Source organism: Equus asinus, chromosome 24 (assembly GCF_041296235.1).
Source record: "Equus asinus isolate D_3611 breed Donkey chromosome 24, EquAss-T2T_v2, whole genome shotgun sequence".
In the NCBI taxonomy this organism is placed as follows: Eukaryota; Metazoa; Chordata; class Mammalia; order Perissodactyla; family Equidae; genus Equus; species Equus asinus.
The window spans coordinates 19631610-19654421 of NC_091813.1; the positions used below are offsets into that span (position 1 = coordinate 19631610).

A 22812-nucleotide genomic window follows, 5' to 3' on the forward strand; every position below is an offset into this window, starting at 1 on the left:
GATTTTATTTTATTAAATCAACCAGAGACAATGATCACACTTCATATGAAATTTTGGGATTGAATACATCAATAAATAATAATAATAAACCATAACAGAATTTCTGCTGTACTACAGATACAATGGATATATATTTCCAAGTGGTAATTTAAAATTCAGAATTCTTTTAGCTCCAAATCCATACACAGTGTGCACCACAAAGGAATGCTTTCCCTAAAATAGAAGTGACTAATTCTCACCCACTAAATCGCTATTCAAAACACACTCTCTGTAAGTATACTAAACCTCTCTGTCAAGCTTTAAAAGCAGCTAGAGATATAAAGTACTCTTCTTGCTACAAATTTAAATGCAATCCTGACCTGTATTTTTATGAATTAATAAAAATCTTACTTGGGCAATCTGGGTTTTGCAGTTAATCAAGAAAACTGTATCTTTGACTGAGTATCCTAGCAACCTCTCAGCAGCTAAGGAAAGACACAACTGACAAGATACACTGATTTAATTATGCTGCTGGTCTCCATCAAACTTTGCAGTTAATCAAAAAGATACTTAAAAACAGAACCAGAGTTAAGTCACAGGTGAAAATGAGACCTAGTCGCAAAGGGGCATAAGAGAAGAATTTCCTAACTAAAAGAGAAGTTTTTACTCTGGAACGTGTTTATCAATAAGCAGAGTAGCAATGAAATTGGTAGTTATGATTATGCAAAGGAATTGGTAAAATAATGATTGCAGCGGGGGTGTCAGAACCAATATATTAATTACTCTAAGAGATTGCTGGTCCCGGGGCCAAAATTACATTGGGATAATCACAGCTTTATAGATATATTTGAAACTAGCAACCCCACTACATTTTGAATGGCCCATCCAAATGTACACTTTCTAGTGGCAATGCATTTTATGGGAGATAAGCCTTGGATAAATACGCTTCTCTTGAGTGCACATTTGGAATACAGCTAATTTCATCACCACCACCTCCCTCAACCACCAGTCGCCTACCCCATAATCACCACCACTATTTTACAAGGCCCAATACTTGGCACCATCTTTATCTGTTTATATCTACATCCGTTTCTAACAGATTACACAGACACAGGTCTATCCTAGATGAGACGAGGTTTTTTGGTAATAGATGCATAAATCAAGGAAGCCAGAGAAAAACAGATGGAGACTTTCTATAGCAAACAAAATCCAAACTCATGCAAACATGATCTACTTTGTCTATAAATAAACACTTTCTCTGGATATATGTAAGAATTCTTGTTTATATATATCTGTCTTCACAGATGCTAAAGAGTGGACACATGACAAATTGGAATAGTTTTAATTTTTCTTTTAACATCTCCCCTGTATATAGGCTAACTTCTTCTAGATAACTTTAACATTTCTTAAACCTCAAGCGCAGAAACCACTTGCCTGGACTGTACACGCACACATATACCCACACACACACACTCTTCTCAAACTTTGAAAAAGCTGAACTTAAATTTAAGAAACTTGTTGCTCTAACACAATGCATGCTCACAAAGAACGCCAAATTTAAACCACATTGATTAGTTTTTCTTCAAGGAATACTGTAGGACAACGTTTTGAAGGTTTTTCTGGAAGCTTGGGGCTTATAGTCTGTGATGGAGGAATGACATATGAACTACACAATCGTTTTGGTGCTGCTTATTCCAATAGCATTTCTCTTTCCTGACTAATTCAAATCTTCTGATATATTAGTCACAGACAACTGACAGTTACAGACCATTACTGGTTGGAGCCATAAAGACGACAGTGGTTTGTTTCTAGCCCAGATAGCATGCAGTGTGAAGGGGCAAAGGCAGTCTGTACACTGCACCTGCACACTGCAACCCCGCGCCCTAGGTGCTGGATTTGAATTTGCAACACGCCGCAGGTAGCCATTTCTGTCTATGTAGGAAGGCCGCCCCGCTAGTGTTACCGTAAAGCAGTGGTTCTCAAATGTGCGCCGCATCAGGGTCCCCTGGAGGGCCTGCTTAGATACAAGCTGCTCCACCCCAGAGTTTCTGGGTCGGGCGGGGTCGAGAGAGCTGGGAATGGGCATTCCTAGTAAGTTTCCAGGGGACACTGCTGTGTCCCTGTGGGACACATTTTGAGAACTACTGCCTAAAGTATAAAGCAAATGTGCCTATTTAAAGGATGCTGAATCTGTTCTTCAAAACTGTGGATATCGTCCAGGGAAATACTATTATTTTCTGCTTAGGACCAAGGAATGCATTTTTATTAAAAATCTGATTTCAGAGTTACAGGCCCCATTGATTCTGGACCCTGGTGATAATGTTTGAGGTGATAACATTAACAGATTTTCCTGGCCTAAGTTCTTTGGTTCCATAGATTCTATTTCTCTACTGAAAACTATTTTAGATAAAGAACAGATTTGTGCTGGTTACTTCAAGGAGCTCTTCTGTAAGTGCTGAGGAGAGTAAGTAGTACACATGTCACTGAAACGAGAAGCAAATATTGAAGCCAAATTTAAGATTTGGGAGGTAGTTCTTACAGAAGAAAAAAGACTTCAATAAACCTTTGTTCCTAGGTGTACCCAGTAGTTTGTGGTATCCATGACTGCCCATGCAGGCTAATTCTGGGGTTCTTTTCATCAGAGGGAAAAAACACCTGAAGTGTATGATGTTCTTTTATAGACGGTGTGAAAGCAGGCTAACCAGGATCAATATCAACTGGGAGAGGAATTCTGAAAATTGACATTCAGCTCACAGAGAGGAAAGGCCACCGCCGTTGGCCCTGCTCTGCAGGGCGTCCTGGCTGGTCCACGGGGAGGCCGCATCCTGAATCCTGATGCCCTGCCTTCAACATAGTATGGCCCTGATTTCTATCTGTCACTCCTCCATGGAGACGCCCAGTGAAGCAAAACCACACAAATCAAACTGCTTCTCCCCTAGCTGCTTGTTCAGAGCAGCAGCACAGGGCCTTGTGTTCTAGAAGAGTGTAACCTCTGCAGGGTCTGTACAGACAAGCGCCATTTCAAAGATGGCAGAGTGTAGGGGAAAATAACATGTTTAGTTTTTTGAATTTCATATTGACAAGCTTCTGCTGTTAAAAAAAATCGGGTGTGTTGATACAGAAATAAAAGAAAATGCTGAATAGGTGATGTCTCGTTATTTTACTTATTCTCTTCTGTCAAGAATACCTCACCTCATTTGATCCTCACAATAACCTTGGACTGTATGATCAGCGCCACTTCACATCTGAGGAACCTTAAGAAAAGTTAAATTATTTGACCAAAGTTGTAATTAGTAAGTGGCAAATTCCAACCCAACTCCCGACCCAAAAGCCAGTGCTTTTTCTACCTTACCCTGGCTACCCATTTCTAATTTTTTTGTTCTGGATCAAGATAGATTATATTCATTTATATATGGATATGTATTTCACGAATGTAGCATTTAGTATGGGAAAATATATATCTGGATCTCTAAGCCTTTTCTAAGAACTTTAAGAAGTGTAGTTTAAATGTCTTGCATATTCATCTTACCGACTGCTGAAATTGTTCACCTTTTAATAACAAAATAAACTTGATAATACAACTCCATGGGGTAATCATATCTTATTATGGAAATGGCTTATTGCTAGGAATAAGGCATGTTGAGGCTTTCTCCATAAGAGACATTAACTTAAAACTTTTTAATTGGAAAATACAGTAATTTGGGGGGGGTGCAGGATACCCAAACTTCTTGCTCAGGGGAAGATGCCTCCCACATTCCATAGAAATCCTGACCATTCCATGAAGAGGAGGAGGAGGGGGGAGTCCATCCTTCCCCTGCACAATGCCACCAGCCCTACAGGTGAGCAGTAACATAAACTAGCCAACCAGACTTCTGCCAGAGCTACAGGAAAGTGTTTCTTTTTTTGAGGTGGGTGCCAGCTGAAAGGATGATGTGGGTCTGAGGCCATAAACTGCAATATTGTTACCAAATGTAGAATTTTCCTGGAAATGACACCCAGCAAGGCTATGAGGTAGACAGAATAAGCATTATTATTTGAACCTCCAGACCAAACCACACTTTCTTGAGCTTTCCAAATTCAAGCTAAAAATAATTTCCTTATTTTGCTTAAGCTAGTTTTATTTGGGTTTCTGTCACTTACCACTTAAACAGCACTAATGCAAAACTTTCAGATATTTTATTTCTTTGGACTTCTTAAATTGAGACTATTGGATGCAGTCTACTACCTGTGTAATCTATCACTTATATAGTATAATCTATTAGCTTTAACTATAAAACGGGAAGAACAAGTAACTACTTTAGAAAAAACTTGGTGAGGATTAAATGAGTTAAAGCACATAAATAAAAACACCAACTCCCAGACCTAGCATTCACCGAACATCAGTTCTCTCCCCCTTTTCTCCATTACCTTTCAAAACACCAACAACAATTATCTGCGCATTTAAAACTGTTCTAAGTGTTTTTCATGTATTAACCCATTTAATGTACTCAGCCACCCCGAGGCAGGCACTGTCATTAGCCCCATCTTATAGCTGCAGGAGGAGGGGGTGCCCAGACAGATTTTGTAACTTATCCAAGGACACACACAGACATTGTGGGAGAGCTGGGATACAAATTGTCAGATTATGCAATCAAGTCCTGTGTTTTCTGGATTTCACTTTCTTTTTGCTGCAAGGCTGTTAACTCTCACCTCTCCTTATGTCACTGAATCTGTCTTCAGAAAATCTTTACAAAGTTTAGCTTTTCTACTCTCCTGTGGATTCGGAAACAAGCTCATCAACCTTACTGCACAGTTAATGCTGAATAAAGTAAGGAAAGTCTTAAGAGGCAAAATACGTTCAGTACAGATGCTTTATGATAATTAATTTGGAGCTTTAGAAGCTTCTCTTGCTAGTGCAAGAGTATAGTGTCAGTGTTGTTATATACACTTACCTATGCTCTATTTTTTCAATTATTGCCTAAAAGAAACCCGTAATTAGCTATGATAGTAACAGCTGATGTTTACTGAACGCTTATAATGTACCAGGCACCATCTACTCCTCATAACCACCTTAAGTAATCTTACAAGAGACCAGCACCAGCTGAGGAACCCCAGGACTCCCAGGGAGTGGGCTCGGGTGCAGGGATGTGACCGGTGCAGCCTGGCTCCATGCTCGGCAGCCACTTTGTGAGTGCATGGCCAGTGGGGGGTCTTACTCTCCTGGCACCTAATACAGAGCAGGGCACCCAAGAAGCACTCAAACAGTTAATGAAGGAATACATGCTCTTCACTAAAAGGAGAGCACTTTCAAAGGATATAAAAGGGGACTTCAACGTGAAAGAGGCATTCATTGTGTAGAAAGGAAAGAGCTTTAAAGGCAGATCCTTTCTTAACAATTTATGGTACATTCCTTAATCCTAAAAGACCCATACTGTCACTGTAATACAAACGTCTCTTCCCTTTTTCATCTGGCAGATCTGCATGCTCTGCCCAACTGACACCCACCCAGGGACACCAGAGGTTTAGTATGCCTGCATATGAGACGAAGAGGAGGGTTAGAAACACAGTCAGCCAGGAAACAAGTTTAGGTTATGATTCAATTTAATCCTCTCTACCCCCACCTTTTTTATATTTTAAGCAATATATACTATTATGATAGCTATTAAGGGTGAAAGGATTAATTAAAACTCTAATTATGTGATAAGACTAGCATACTGTCTAACCTGATTTAGGGCAAATTCATCTACTTCAAATAAAAATACTAGACAGAAAAAAAAAGGTGAATAATGAATAAAAATTAACCGTGCAGGTACTATTTTTATATATTTCCTAAGTGACCTAAGGTATCATTCAAACAAAGAGTCATAGTGCATTTTTAATTTTTATTAGTAAGAGTTGGGTACAAATAGCAAATTTAACTTGATATTTAGAAAAAAAATGATTCACTCACTAAGGTCTTCATAAAGAAAAATCCATTCTGTACATTTTAATCTCCAATTTTAATTCTTAACACCATAATGCTTCTAAGTCTGAAACTTCACTTTAGGTTTAATTTTAATAATTCTGTCTTGTTGCCTCTGGTTAAAGAGATTAGAAACATCAGGTAGAAAAAAAGCAAGAGACTAATTAAAATCACCTGAATATAAAACTTTACTAGAAAGTTTTTTTAAAAATCTTTAAAACCACCTAAAAATGAGAATACTTTTGGCAGAAAAATTAGCAGCTATGAACAAAATTATCATTACATAATATTTTATCAAGAACCGCATTACAATAGTATTGTGGTTTACATATATTAGAATGATTTGCAACATACTAAATGCCTATTTATATCAAATAAAAATCTCTTTATTAAACTTTTTTTTTAATATAGTTTAGCTCTTTTGGGAGATTCAGTTCCCAATAAATGACAAGAACACAATTTAGAAGATGATAGGTGGTACATCTTTTAATTAGAGACCTAACCAGGTAAGTCTGGTCAAATGGTTGTGAAATTATATCCAATAATAAGCATCTATAAAAACTCAAGGCAAAAGACTAATTCTGCTCCCCTCATCAGGATGTGTGCTCGGTGTCAGAAATCACACTATGAGCAAATACATAATAAATTCTTGAAACAACAGCTCGTTTTAAAATAAGTGCCAATCTACATTTTTTTTATTCTTCCCCTGACACACAATTTCTACCACTCTTCATTTTAAGTGTTTTCTCCTTGGTTGGTGGTATATTACTGCTTCTTAAAGACCAATCAAACACAGCATATTCCAAGCTCATTAATTCCTTCACAGGTGAGCTGAAGGGAGCTCCAAACAGCAAAAAACCAATGGATTTCAACAGCAAACCATCCACCCTACTCAGGCAAGGCAAAGCCCCATCTCCAAAACACTTCCAACCAAGGTTGCTCTAAAATTAGTTCTGTAAGTCCAACAGTATTACACTCTCATTTTCTCTTTGGTTTGACAGTAAGTTCATATCTTAAAAGGATATATTAAAATTTCCAAGTTACACTACTCTGGAAACATAATTGAGTTGAAAATCCTTCTCTATTGGGACGAAATTTCTTCTATGCTGTGTATTTGGTATGAAATCTCACACCCAGTCACTGAGTTACAAAGAATGTAGGAGAACAAGGAGAGGAATTACTGACTGCACTGTCTCCAGGCCTCTGGGAGCCAGGACAGGGGAACTGCCCATGCCAACAGACAAAGGTCTTCTGAATTCAACCTAATATGTTAGCACAGTTGTAGCTAAGTGATTTGATGAGACTTGTACTGGGAAATGAGTAGCATTTAACTGTGGTTCCTTCCAGAGATATGGGAAATCCCAACATTGTCACTGCTTCCACTTAAGAGTAGCTTAGCCTTGCCGTGTAAGACAGGCGCCCCTGCCCCCATGCACAGAAGACAGGGTTCCTAAGTTGCACCAGTTTTCCACCACCTGGGAGCCACACTTTCCAACACAGAGCTTCTCACTCTTAATGGCCATTCAACAATCAGCAGGAAGACTGAACTTAGCTCAATGAGAATATGACCAAAAATAAATTAATTAATAAATAGGGATAAAAATTGGAAAAGAATATGAACACCAATGGAGTAAAACTTCCCATACAGCTGATTCGAGAGAGAAAATCTATTTGTAAATAACAAGTCAAAACCAAGTAAGACACATCTCTGATTTTGGTTTCATTCAAAAGAATCTTTCATTCCTGGCCAACTAGCTATGTGGTGCAATATGATCTACTTCTTATTTACACTCTATCTATTAAAAATAATTCCTTAGTAAGGACTTGTTAATATTAAAAAGTCTAAATGTTTATAATAAATACTGTATTACAATATTTTAATATTTACAATTGGGAAAAATGTGTACTCTAGTCAGTCATCTCAGTGCTACTTCTTCAATTTCCTCTTCTACAGAATCAACTGCTTTTACTGCTGGTTTACTGTTTGCAGGTTTTAATCGGTGTCTATTTGGATTAAAACTTCTTCCTTCGCCGAAGAAAAAGTCATCATCTTCATCATGTTCTCTACCCCTCCTGCTTTTATCCCCAGGGAGAAAACTGAGAGGGTCAAAGTCTCCTTTGCTGGCAGCCAGGGAATTTGGGTCACTGCTTTTAGAGGAAGTGGTACTGCTGCCACTGGCACCAAAGAGCTGTTCCATCAGATTAGCTTTTTTCTCTTTTCTTGTAATTAAATCTACACTGTCATTACTAAGTTTCTCTAGGCTGTTTCTTTGGAAATCCAAAAGGCCACTTTTTTGGCTAAAAGGATTTGACTTCCCTGATGTTTTTGCAAATGAAGGTACATAGCTGCCAAATGTAAGCTCATTTGGAGAGGCTGGGCTTCTAATATTTCCTGGATTCTGACCATCTCCTTTGGTTAAAAGGCTGAAGTCTTGCAAATGATGCCCGTTAAACAATCTCTCTGAGGATTCAGAGAACATGTGTGTTTTGGGGCTTCTCTCTGGGGAGCGCAGTTTTGATTCCAAATCAGGCAGCAATGGCAGAGGAGGACATTTTAGATTCCGAGAATCTTGGAGTTCTCTGTTGATTTCATTCAGTTTAGCAAGTAGCATTTCTCTCTTCAGTCTTTCTTCCTCCTCTTCTTCCAGTTTATCAATATTTTGAATCTGACACATTTCCATTTGGTATCTTCCAGTTTCCAACCCTGGTTTTTCTTCTCTCTCCAGCAAAGATGTCTTTTCTTTCTGCTTTTTAGCAAGCTCTTCTCTTTCCCACTCTGTATGAAATCAAATTTTAAAAATGGGATTTTATAGCAGTCAATATTTTTAAAAAGGAAAACAACTCTCATCTTTTACAAAACAACAGTCATTACCTAATTTTGGTATTATCAGTACATTGAGGATGGATATCACAAATTTCATCTCTATACTTGACATTCTGGGATTCCAAAAGAATATACTTGATGTGTATTGCATTTAAGATTCATTTACAGAAACAATTTTGTTCTTCAATTTAGGGGTGGGGAAGAAGGTTCTCTGCCTATGTTTTATACCTAGTATAGGTTCGTACACTGAATGGAGGGTGGTGGGATGGATGCAACAAAGACTTTTATTTTAAACTTAAAAATAAATTGAAACTCTGGATGTCATACCCTGAGAAGGACACAATATCATTTATATAATATTCTAACAGAAGAAGCATTAAGCTGAATCTGATGAAGAGAAAACTTCAGATAAACCCCAAATGAGAAACATTCCTTTTAAAAAAATGAGTCTGTATTCATCAAAAATGTTAATCTCACAAAATATTTTAAAAACGCTGTGAAACTGTTCCAGATTAAAGGAGACAGAAGAGATGAGAACTAAATGTAATTCATGATTATATCCTGAAAGGAAGAAAATGCTATAAAGGACAACACTGTGTCAACTGACAAAATTGTAATATGAACGGCAGATTAGAGAAATGTGTTGTATCCAAGTTAAATTTCCTGAAATTGAAAACTGTACTGGAATGATATAAGAGAATGTCCTTATTTTGGAGAAATACATATGGAAGTATTTTAGGGTATGGGCAGGAGGTACACAACTTACTCTTAAATAGTTCTTTGGCTATTACTGCCACTTTGCTATAATTTTGAAATTATTTCCAAAATTAAAACATTAAAATATGTAAGAATACTATAATTGATAGCTTTAGTAAATAGCATACATTCCCACTAATGTCAGAAATCATTCCATGTAGATTCCAGGAAAAAAAATCAGTCAAAAATGACAAACAGAAGTGACAGTCTTCTGTTACTTTATTCCTTTTCCTGGTACCTTCACAGAACTGACCACAGTATCTAATTTTCTGTTCTATAGTTTAACATGTGAAAGCATCTCCCTTTGTGCATTAGCCAACAGTGATGTAAATATACCTATTTCAGCTGTTATATTGTTTTAAATACATACACACACACACACAAATATACAAATACTAATTTAAGCAACAATTAGGTCATGATTTTATGTTCCACTGACTTTAAGGAAATAAAAAAAAAGGATTTCTCTGTAAGCAGTTACTTTATAACTATTAAAATACATTCAAAGGACTAGAGTCTGGCATCCCTCTCACCTACACCTTTAAGACATTTCATCCAGATGGAAATGAATTTATTCCTGAACTTCATTTCTAGTATCTGAAACTATGTGAGTTGGTTCACTAAACTTCCACACTAAATGGCTGAACATGTTAAAGATTTACTTTACATGTTAAAAACAAAGAAAAATTAAAGGAATATATTCAGGACCTCACAATTCATTGATTTTAAAGCTTGGGCTAGTCTACAGATTCATGAGTCTCAAGGTCAAGCCAACAAAGAGGCTTGTCTTTCAGTTATCTCTTCAACAAGCTTTAGTTAATACACATTTTCCCCCTTATCTGAATTTTCTGAAGTCACCTGTCCTTACTCCCTAACCCCAAACAGCAACTGACTGATAGTCTTCATTGTTTTCTCTTCCCTTGGCAACTTCATTCAAATGTTTGTGACTCCTCACAGACCATCCCCCACTTCTGAATCAACCTCTTGCTCTGTATGACCAAGTCACTGTTCAGCTGAAGGCATCAGGAGAAGCTAACCCTCTCCTTCCCCAAGGATGCTGACTCATCGTTCGCTCGAACAAACTCTTTCTTACCATCCTCCAGTTCCTCAACCTCTTGTTTTACAACTTGGAGTCCTTGATCTTTAACGAACTTTTCTTCTCTTTCCACAATTGAATTTAGAAGCCCTGCTTCTCCATGCTCATCCCTCTCTTGAGATTCCAGGTCCTATTACACATTTTTTAAAAAAACACAAGTTCACATGTAGGAAAAGGGGAAGAAATTATCTAAATATCATAGATTTATCTCCCACTAAGCATGATACCAGGCTTAAGTCAGAAATAAAAGCAAATTTAAATTAATTTCAAATTTCAATGAATAAAGCAGCAAGTCACAAGTTACCATCCCTTGAAAAGCACACAAAATTATTTCTTAGTTAAAATTTTTAAAAAGCATTTCTAAGACATATCAGAACCAACATAATGGAAGTAAAGCCAACACCTTACATAAAATTCTGAAGAGACAAGTTTCAGAAGTATCCTTGCTTTGTACATTGCACAACAAAATCTGATTAATTCAGTTAACCAGAAAAGGCTATTAACCAACTATGGAGGCCAAGTGAGATGGTACTGGAACTGTAACACGGGCAGTGACAACTGTATTGAATCTTTCAAGTTTATACTATACCCAAAGCCTCCAACTAATAAATTTTATAATATTTAAGTCAAATAAAAACGTAAACAAAATTCCTTGTTTCTTATGGTCCCTTTCACGTGCATGTACGTAATTTTTTTAAATAAATGTAAAATACCTATTATTAGTAGACTTATATAGTTGAGAACTGTCCCCCAGAATGCATTCTCTCCTTTTTCCTTTTAGATACAGAATCCCTTGAGTTTTAGCAGGGCAGACAGCTGTTCAACTGGAGACTACATTTGCTAGCCTCCCTTGCAGCTAGACAGGACCAATGGGATGTGAGTGGAAGTTACATATGCAACTTCTGATCACACTTATAAAAACAAAAGCTGCTTGCCCTCCACTTCCTCATTCCTTCTCAAAGGGGGGTTGAGCCAGTTCCAACCAGACACTCTTTAAGATGGAAGAGCAATAAGAGAGAGTATGATTATCATGGAACAAAGCTGTCTACCTGGATTTCCTACTGACCTTCAGCCTATAACAAGAGAAAGAAACTTGCATCTTGCTTGAACCCACTGAATTCTGGGTCTCTTTACAATAGCAACTTAGTTTCCATAGCTCCCATTTGCTGAGGCCCTTTAAAGTGGCAGGATCAGTCTTAAGAGCTTTACAAACTTCATAAACAGTTATAAGCACAACCCTGAAGGGTAAGCCACCCCTGTTCTATAGATTAGGAAACTGAGGCTCCAAGAAGTAACAACTAAAACGTTAGAACTAGAATGTAATTAAAAAGCAGTGCTAACTCCAAGACTACACTCTTTTCACTGTATCAGGTTGCTGTTCCTCCTGTTGAACCTTATAAAGACCAAGGTTTTTTATCCTTTTAAAGAATTACTTTGCTATCCTACACTTTACCTTTCTCAAAAAGACAAATTAACATCAAAGTACAAACATAGGAAGAAACACACTTAGCAGATAGAGCTAACTTGTCTAAATTGTAAAACAAAAACGAAATAAAGAAACAAATAAAAAACTAGAGTACACACAGGAACCAAATCAGTCCATCCTTTCTGTTTTATACCACAGGAAGAGATCTCGGGTGACTGAAAAACGTACATGGCACACAAATATAAGATCATATGAAATACACAGGATCCCTGGTATATTGGGTTTTTGGGAGCTTAAACTGTAAATACTAAAGAAAAAACCTCAGAGAAAAGGAACTTCCAGTATTCAGTGTATAAGTCCCTTTTAAATGAAGGTCCAACGCAGAACCTCTGAATTCCATTCTCATTTCATTGATACAAAGTCAGATTCCACTGGAATTACTTTGCTCAGCATTCAGTTAACCTATAAAATTCTCTTACATAGGAGGCCAAAAAAATTAAATGTAGTCAAATTCTAACAAATCATTTGAAAACTACTACAATTTGCTATTAAACACAAAAGCAAGGAGGATTTTTAGTGACTATTTGGGTACATAAAGGTAAGAACTTAGAAGGCAAATTTTTCTTCTCTTCTACCTCCAACCCAGAAGGAACAATCAACCTTTCTGAAGCATCTGAAAGATGCAATGTGAACTAAGAGTCAATCCAAAGAAATTTAACAAAACGCAGATACAACAGTTGCATATTTACACAGATAGAGCACTAGATTCACTGCTGAAATTTTTAAATGTTTGACATTGCGTTTTTAGGAATAACTTCAAACCTAGAGCCTAGTATCTAATCATATTGCTAAACTCACCAAAGTAAGATGTTCAGGTTCTTCCCGTTTGTTTTCATAACACATAACTGTTTGTGGTGATAGAGGAAATGCTTCCAGCTCCAAGTCTTCACTGGTTTGTACTCCTTTTGTACACTGGTCTGTAAAATCACTCTGGCACGCAGCTATCATAAAAATTATAAGAGATTTTTTCTAATCATATTGAACAATGCTAACATATATGGAATTCAAACTGCATTATGTTCACCATCTAAATAAGATAATCCATGTTTTGTTCAGCTCCATGGCTACTCACCATTACTATTATTGTTTCTAGGATTTACTGGCAATTATGTAATTTGAAGGCAATTCTGACAGGTAAATCCTATTAAGCTCTTACAAAGTTCATGTTTTTAACATTTTATAATTCACAGAAGAGAGAAGTTTATACTTGTGTTTAAAAAAAGTAAAGATATGCATAACAATACCAAAATGTTTATGAGTGAAATGAAACAAGAGCTGGGATTTATTTTAAAATACTCCAGAAAAAAAGCAGAAAACATAGATGAAATAAAATTGGTAAAATATATAACTGTTAAGGCTAAGTGATACATAAACAAAGGTTCATCGTGTTATAGTCTCTAGTTTGCGGTATGCTTATATATTTTCATAAAAGTTTAAGAATTATCATAAGAAAAATTTTTGAAAATTACGTAAAGCATAATGTTAACAGCCTCAGGAGAAAAAGCCAGGAAAGTTGAAAGGATTTCTGAAAATTAACTATAAGGAAATTTAAATTTATTTCAATGAAGTTCTTTCCCCTTTGCCTTCCTTCTACTTCAGAATTAATTTATTTTATTAATAAGTAATAGCCTACAGTATGTTTTTCACCCATAATAGCTACTATACCATTTTTTCTTGGTGTAAGTTCTTTTTCTTTCTTTGGAGAAGACTTTGGAAGACGATTAGAATATATGTTTTTTATATCCAGCTCTCTCTCCTTTTCCTGAAAACAAACCCAACATAATTAACAATGCAGAGTCTCAGTTTAAAATAAAACAAAAACTCTCACCTTGTCAACTGGTATTTTCCTGACCAAACTGGAATATATGTAATTCAGCTTCCCTTTGTAACTACTAAACTATAGAAACGAGTATCCCTGAGCCATTTAGGTTAGAGTAGAGCAATGACTCTCCCTAAAAAGTCCAACATGCACTGGCAGCAAGAAAATGAGAGCAAATACCGAAAAATTCATTTTCTACCCATACCACCTGTTAGAGCTAGTATTGTCTTAAACTGTCTTCCAGGCTTAGCCATAGAGACAAAGAATTTAGTTAGCATCCTTCAAATGTGGGTTCTGAATTACTAATGAGTTAAAAATTAGCCCATTTTTTTAAACACATATGTTCTTGACTATTTTGGGACTATGGCTTTCTCTAAGAATTTGATTAACAAAACAAAAATTCCACGCAAGATAATAGATAAAACCTCAATTTTGCTAAAAATTTCAACCCATCAATGACCTCTGGATAGAATTAACATCTGCTTTAACAAAATTAAATAATTTGAATGTTTCCTCTAAACACTATGTACATGAAGGACATTATTTGAAACAATTTCTAAAATAATCAATCATGGGGTTATCTGAGGAAGAAGACTGAATTATTCAACCATGAAACATAGAAAAACTCTAGTTTCCATAATTTTCTTCCAGGATTTTATCCCTCAGTTCAGTTATATCTCTCCTATTAGTGTATTTGATGTTTCATTTTTAGCATGTGTTGTAGTGATTATACTAAAAAACCTTTTCTTTCTAAGTGCCAAAGATAATGTTAGAATTGTGTAAACTACACTGTACCAACTTACAAATATGAATGGTAACAGTGTTTTAAGTATTGAGTTCTCATCTAATATATATTATAGTGAGAAATAATGCAATTTTTTAATTTATTTTAAAAGTGCTTACTTTTAATTTGTGATATAGACGTTGTAGCTCCTTTTGAAGAACTTTATTTTCATCATGAGCCTCATATGCCTTTTTCCTTTCAGCAAGCAACTGTCGTTGGAAACTGCTAGTACTCAGCTCAAGGTTTTTCGACAGTTCCTGTGATGTATATAAACACATAAAAAATAGTACTTGAAAAAAATTCAACTGTAAAACACTGCATTTAGCATCAAAATGACATTTTTAGTGGTACTGTACAAGACATAAAAATCAGGCTGGGCTTAGTGTTCATGAACATAAACTGGGAAATAGATTTACCAACAATTTAGTAAGGTACTTAGCCTATTATTCCTTTCTTTGTTTTTCACAGATTTGTAAAATAAATTCTTAAGCATTTGCCTGAAATATATAAGAGCAAAAGACAGCCAAAGGATGTGATGAGAAACAACGGCTTTTGGGAATCATTGTTTGGGTAAACAAATACCAATAAAGCTGTGTAAAATAACACAGCACTATTCAAGGTACAGAGATTACCTTGTAAAACATTTCTAGATAAAAACAAGAGAAATTTCCATGGTCTTTAAACACGTTTTGTGAAGTTTATGAAAGAATTTAGGGCAAAATATTTTCTTTGAGGTGACATCAGCAGCATGGCAGTGTGAGTCATTCCTTTTTTCTCTCTCCTTTGATTTACAACTAATCAGACATCTATAACCAAACAAAAGCACCTCTGCACAGCACACCAGGACATCTGAGAGATCCATCCATCTGTGCACCCAAAGTGGGTGGACTGGAACTCAGAGGAGGCTGCAAAGCCAGGGGAGTGGTGGTGATAGAGGCAGGGGCCATCGGCCAGCATGACCTTTCTGGCAGAGGAGGTGGAGGGGGAAGGTAGTGAGTGAGGGTCTGCCGGGCATGCATGCTGCAGCTAGCATTGCTCAAAGAGAGACCACAATGACTGGAGGAGGAGAAAGAAAGGGATGAAGACAGACAATGCGCTTCCTGCTGTCTGCCCTGGGATTCTGGCAAGAGATCCACCCACAGACCTCTCAGACTCCCCTACTGGAGGACCCCCTACCAGGCCATGGGCACACCCAAAGCCCCAAGTCCTAAGCACATACCTCCCCCAACTCTGCTGCCATGCATTTTTTTCTCTCCACCTCCTTTTTTTTATGTACATGCTCCTAACCTCAGCAGCAAATCAGCTCTCATTAGAGAAACCAAAAACTCATGGTATTGTGCCACCTTCTGGATAACAAAAGAAAGGCTCCTAATTACCAATCTGTTGAACTGTTATAATCAAAGTAAACAAAGCCTTACCTAAAGAAGGAAGGTGTTCACTACTTAAAACACAGCAGCAGAGACACTTTTCATCAAACACTACAAAAAATTATAGTACAGTATTACAAAAAGAAAAGGACAATTTTCCAGCAGCCAAACCCAAAGACATGGAATATCACAAACTCACTGATAAAGAACTCAAAATAGCTGTTATGAAGAATGAGCTACAACAAAACTAAGAAAGGCAATACAATGATGTCAGAAGTAAAATTAATGAATAGAAGAACTTTACCAAAGAGACTGAAATTCTAAAGAAGAGCCAAATAAAAATTCTGGAGCCAAAGAACTCAATAAATGAGATGAAAAATGTATTAGGAAGCAATGGAAATAGAGCAGATCAGATGGAAGAGAGAACAAGCAAGCTCAAGAATAAGAATTTAGAAATGATTCAGGCAGAAGAGGAGAGAGAAAAAAATTTTGTTTCTGGTGAGGAACATTGGCCCTGAACTAACATCTCTTGCCAATCTTCATTTTTTTATGCTTGAGGAAGACTGTCCCTGAGCTAACATCTGTGCCAATCCTCCTCTACTTTGTACGTGGGATGCTGCCACCGCATGGCTTGATGAGCAGTCTGCAGTTCCATGCCCAGGATCTGAACCTGTGAATCCTGGGCCACTGAAGTGGAGTGCGTGAATGTAACCACTACACCACCAGGCCAGCCCCAAGAACTAAAATTTTTAAAAAGTGAAGAAACCCTACAAGAACTATCAGATTCCATTAGAAGAGCCAATATAAGATTAATGGGTATAACAGCAGAAAAAGCAAGGGGGAAGAGAGCAGAGAACTTATTTAGAGAAATAACAGCTGAGAAGTTCCCAAATCTGGAGAAGAAACTGGATATACAAGTCCATAAAGCTAACAGAACACCTTACTATCTCAAGCAAAAAGATATTCTCAAACACACATTATATTAAAACTATCAAAGAATTGTAAAGGCAACCAGAGAAAAAGAGACTGTAACATACGAAGAAACCTCCACTAGGCTATCAGAAGATTTCTTAGCAGAAACTCTACAGGCCAGCAGAGAGTGGAATGACATGTTCAAAGTATGGAAAGATAAAAATTGCCAGCCAAGAACACTCTATTCAGCAAAGTTATCCTTCATATCTGAAGGAAAAATAAAGGCTTTCCTAGACAAACAAAAGCTAAAGGAGTTCACCGCCACCAGATGTGCCTTACAAGAAATGTTGAAAGGAGCTGTTCAAGCTGAAATGAAAAGACGAAAGGACACAAAACTCTGATTAGGGTGAAAGACAGAACTAGAAATCTGTAACTCTTTTTTAGAATAATATATTAAATGGTTATAGCATAAAGGTTAAAGGAAAAGAGCAGTAAAAATAACAATAAAGAGCACTAAAAGTAAGTAGTATAGTTACTACAACTTGGTAACAAAATCACAGCATGAAAACAGAGAATTTCTGACAACAAAAAATGTAAAATAGGTTAGAGTAAAACGATGGGACTTTTATAAGTTGATGAGGATAAATTGCTTTCAGCCGTAAAAGGACTACTACATTGATGAGATGCTGTACGTAAACCTCATCGTAACCGCAAAGCAAAAATCTAAAGCAGAGACATAAAACATAAAAAAAGGGGAGACTGAGCAAATCACCATGGAAAACCACCCACTGACAAAGGCAGACAGAAACAGAAGGGAAAAGAAACAATGGAGAGAAAAAATAACCAGAAGGCAAAAGATAAAATGCCAGCAATAAATCCTTACATATCAATAATCACCCTAAATCTAAATGAATTGAACTCACCAATCAAAAGGCACAGAGTGGCTGAATAGATTAAAAAAACAAGAACCAACTATAAGCTCCCTACAGAAAATTCATTTCAGCTCTAAAAACACACAGAGGCTCAAAGTGAAGGGATGGAAGATGATATTCCAAGCAAATGGAAACCAAAAGAAGGCAGGCATAGCTATTCTTATATCATACAAAACAGACTTCAAGCCAAAAAAGGTAATAAGACAAAGAAAATCATAAGACAATGATAAAGAGGTCAATACATCAAGAAGACATAACAATTGTAAATATATACGCTCCCAACACCTGAGCACCAAAGTATATTAAGCAAATACTGACAGATCCTAGGGGAGAAACAGATAACACAATAATATTAGGGGACTTTAATATCCCACTACCGGAAATACATAGATCTTCTAGGTAGGAAATCAACAAGGAAAGAGTGGAACTGAACCACACTTTAGAACATGGACTTAAAATACATACACAGAACACTCCATCCAACAGCAGCAGAATACACATTCTCCTCAAGTGCACATGGAACATTATTCAGGATAGATCATATGATTGGCCATGAAACAAATCTTAGGAAATTTAAGAAGAATGAAATCATACCAACTATCTCTTCTGACCACAGTGGCATGAAACTAGAAAGTAACAACAAGAGGGAAATGAAAATATCTACAAATAAGTGGAAACTAAACAACACACTTCTAAACAACCATTGAGTCAAAAAAGAAATCAAAAGAGAAATAATAAATTATCTCAAAACAAGTAAAAATGGAAATACAACATATGAAATCTTGTAGAATGCAGCAAAAGCAGTTCTGAGAGGAAAGTTTATCACAATAAATACATATATTAAAAAATTAGAAACATCTCAAATAAACAACCTAACTTTACACCTCAAGGAACTAGAAAAATAAGAACATATTAAGCACAAAGTTAGCAAAAGGAAGGAAAAAAATAAAGATCAGAGTGGAAATAAATGAAATAACAACCAAAAAAACCAAGAGAAAGAATCAATGAAACTAAGAGTTTATCTTTCAAAAGATAAACAAAATTGACAAACCTTAGGCTAGACTAAGAAAAAAAGAGAGAAGACTCAAATAAATAAACTTAGGAAGGAAAGAGGAGACATTACAACTGATAGTACAGAAATACATAGAATCATAGGATGCTACTACGAACAATTATAAGCCAACAAATGACATAACCTAGAAGAAATGGATACATTTCTAGAAACACACAACCTCCCAAGCCTGAATCAGAAAGAAACAGAAAATCTGAACAGACCAATAACGAGTAAAGAGATTGAAGCAGTAGTCAAAAAAACCCCAACACAGAAAACTTCGGGACCAGGCAGCTTCACTGGAGAATAATTAGCACCAATCCTCCCAAAACATCAAGGAGGAGGGAATCCTTCCAAACTCATTCTGTGGAGCCAGCATTACCTTGAAACCAAACCAGAGAAGGACACCACAAGAAAACAAAACTATAAACCAATATCCCTGATGAATACAGATGCAAAACTTCTCAAGAAAGTATTAGCAAACTGAATTCAAGAAAAGATTAAAAAGGATTATACAACATGGCCAAGTGGGACTTACCCCTGGGATGCAAGGATGGTTCAACATATGCAAATCAATAAATGTAATACATCACATTAATAAAATGAAAGAGAAAAATCATATGATCATCTCAACAAATACAGAAAAAGCATTTGACAAAATACAATATCTTTTTCTGATAAAAACCTTTAATAGTATTAAAGGAACATATCTCAACATAATAAAGGGCTATACAACAAACCCACAGCTAACATTATACTCAATGGAGAAAACTTGAAAACCTTTCCTCTAAGACGAGAACAAGGCAAGGATATGCACTCTCACTATTCCTATTCAATATAGTACTGGAGGTCCTAGCTAGAGCAATTAGGCAAGAGAGAAAAATAAAAGGATCCAAAATGGAAAGGGAGAAGTAAAACTGTCGCTATTTGTTTAACTACTATATGCCTTGGAGAAGGTCTTTTTACACTGATATAGTCAGGAGAGCTATTGGATTCTTTCACTTGTATTTCTAGCTCCTTTGCCAGGTTTGGGAAGTTCTCAGCTATTATGTCTTTCAACAAGCTTTCTGCTCCATTCTCCTCCTCTTCTTCCTCTGGAATACCTATAACCCTTATGCTGCATTTTCTAACTCAGCTGGATATTTCTTGGAGAATTTCTTCATTTCTTTTTAGTCTTACTTCTCTCTCCTTCATCTGAAGTATTTCTCTATTTCTGTCCTCCAGACTGCTGATTCATTCCTCCAAAATATCAGCTCTATTATTCAGGGAGTCCAGATTTTTCTTTATCTCATCTACTGTGTTTTTCATCTCCAATATTTCTGATTGGTTCTTCTTTATAGTTTCAGTCTCTTTTGTAAAGAAGTTTCTTATTTCATTGAATTGTCTATCTGTATTTTCTTGTAACTCGTTAAGGGTTTTTTTGTTTTGTTTTTGGGGGAAGATCTGTCAGCCCTGAACTAACATCTGCTGCCAATCCTCCTCTTCTTGCTGAGGAAGACTGGCCCTGAGCTAACATCTGCCTCTATTTTATATATGGGACGCCTACCACAGCATGGCTTGCCAAGCAGTGCCATGTCTGTGCCCAGGATGCAAGGGGCGAACCCCGGGCCGCCAAAGTGCAATGTGTGCACTTAACTGCTGTGCCACCAGACCAGCCCTTCATTGAGTTTTTTTTATGATAGCTATTTTGAATTCTCCGTCATTTAGATTATAAATTTCTGTGCCTTCAGGATTGATTTCTGGGTGCTTGTCATTCTCCTTCTGGTCTGGAGATTTAATATATTTTTTCATACTGTTTGAGGGTGTGGATTTGTGCCTCTGCACAGTGATAGTATCTGGTCACAGCTTCCACCCGCCACCACTGGGTGGGGGTCAAGAGCTGTGTATTCTGAGCCTGTCATGATCCACGGCTCACTTGCTCACAGGCACTGCTTTTCTATCTGTGTGGGTGCTCTGGCCAACCGCTCAGCTGGAGCGTCTGGCTGGAGGAGGGGTGCTTTCTTTTGTCTGTATGATCCTAGAGGCATTCTCACTCTGCCCTTGCTATCTGCTCTCCTGGGGCGCTAGCTCGATGAAGACACCCCAGAAATAGCTTAGTCAGCTCTGTGTGGGTCTTTTGCACAGGTTGTGAGGAAACCTGGAGACTGAAGGCGTTCCCCTGGAGGGCCACCCCTACCCCCTCTCCTCTCAGAGCCATGCAGTCCAGAGCTCAGGGTCGCTGCCACTGACGGAGGGAGAGGAGATCCCCTTATCTCCTTCCACTTTCTTCACCTCCACCTTCAGAAGTATGGATGCGTGGGCCTCTCAGATGTCTTTTGTGATGTATGAATGTCCTCTGTTGGTATATGAATGTCCTTTTGGCTGTATCTTAGAGGGGAGAGTCTAAGGGGAGAGCTCATTCTGTCATGATTCTGACACCACCAAACTGTCGCTGTTTGTTGATGACATGATCTTATATACAGAAAATCCCAAAGAGTCAATCAAAAAACTGAAAGAATTAATAAATGATTTCAGTAAAGTGGCAAGATACAAAATCAACATATAGAAATCAGTTGCATTCTTTTATACTAACGATGAAGCACCTGAAAAAAGAAATAGACAAAACTCTCTCATTGATAATAGCATCAAAAACAATAAAATACTTAGGAATAAATTTACCCAAGGAAGTTAAAGATCTGTACAGTGAAAACTACACAAATTTGCTGAAAGAAATCCAAGACAGAAACAAATAGGAAGACATCCCATATTCATGAATCAAAGAATTAATACTGTTAAAAAGGCCATACTACACAAAGCCATCTACAGAGTCAATGTAATCCCCATTAAAATACTAAAGGCATTCTTCACAGAAATACAAGAAACTATCTGAAAATGTGTGTAGAACCACAAAACATCCTGAATAACCAAAGCAATCCTGAGAAAAAAGAGCAAAGCTAGATGTATTGCACTTCCTGTTCCAAACTATTCTACAAAGCCATTGTAATAAAAACGGTATGGTACTGGCACAAAAATACACAGAATACATATTCTGTTCCAAACCAGTAAAACAGAATAGAGAGCCCAGAATTAAACCCTGGCATATATGGTCAGCTAATATTCAACAAGAGCCAAGAACACATATGGAGAAAGAAGAGTCTCTTCAGTAAATCGTGCTGGGAAAACTGGCGAAAAATATGCAGAACAATGAAATTGGATCACTAATCTCAGATCACTCAAAAAATTAACTTGAAATGGATCAAAAACTTAAATATAAGACCTAATACCATAAAACTTCTAGAAGAAAATGGAGGGAAGAAGCTCATCAGTATTGGCCTTGGCAATGACCTTTTGGACATGATGACAAAAGCACAAACAAAAAAACGAAAAAATGAACAAATAGGGGTGGGACCAAGATGGCAGAGTGAGTGGTCTTCTTTGTCTCTCCCCCTTCAAACCTACAACTAATTGGACATTCACCGGTTAACAAAGGATATCCAGATAGCATCTCAGGATGCCTGAGAGACTCATGCTGCTATACATCGGAAGGCGGACGGACTTCCCCCCGGCAGGAGGTGGAAATAGGTGAAAACTCTCTGAACCCCGACCCCCAGACAGACTAGTACCTGCAAAAGGCTCTCTTCCAGTGGACTCCCCCATAGCATCGCCACACACCAAGGGCAGGAGTGTGCACTCACCGGCAAAGCGATGGTGGAAACAGGTGACAACAGCCCTACCTAAGCCCCCTGAGATTACACCTAAGCCCAGGGGCAAACTCCAGGGTCCCGCACCCGCTGGCAGGGAAAGCCTCTGCTCGCCATTAGCAGAGAGGCTCCGCCCAGCATTAAGAACAAGGGGAAGCTCCCAGGGAGCAGATTCCCCGGCAGGG

At 37.3% G+C, this 22812-nt stretch overlaps 1 protein-coding gene across 1 annotated transcript in view; it reads right to left on the reverse strand.

Annotated features, from left to right (window-relative positions):
- Window positions 1–5826: 5826 nt before the first annotated feature.
- The window catches only part of LCA5 (lebercilin LCA5), a 68323-nt gene continuing 51337 nt past the window's right edge, over window positions 5827–22812 (reverse strand). The window contains exons 4-8 of the mRNA XM_070496584.1: window positions 14805–14942; window positions 13748–13844; window positions 12881–13023; window positions 10594–10726; window positions 5827–8696 (exon numbers count right to left, since the gene is read on the reverse strand). Of these exons, the coding sequence (XP_070352685.1) occupies window positions 7837–8696; window positions 10594–10726; window positions 12881–13023; window positions 13748–13844; window positions 14805–14942 (1371 nt within the window). The 3' untranslated portion in view covers window positions 5827–7836. The remainder of the gene's footprint in view (window positions 8697–10593; window positions 10727–12880; window positions 13024–13747; window positions 13845–14804; window positions 14943–22812) is intronic.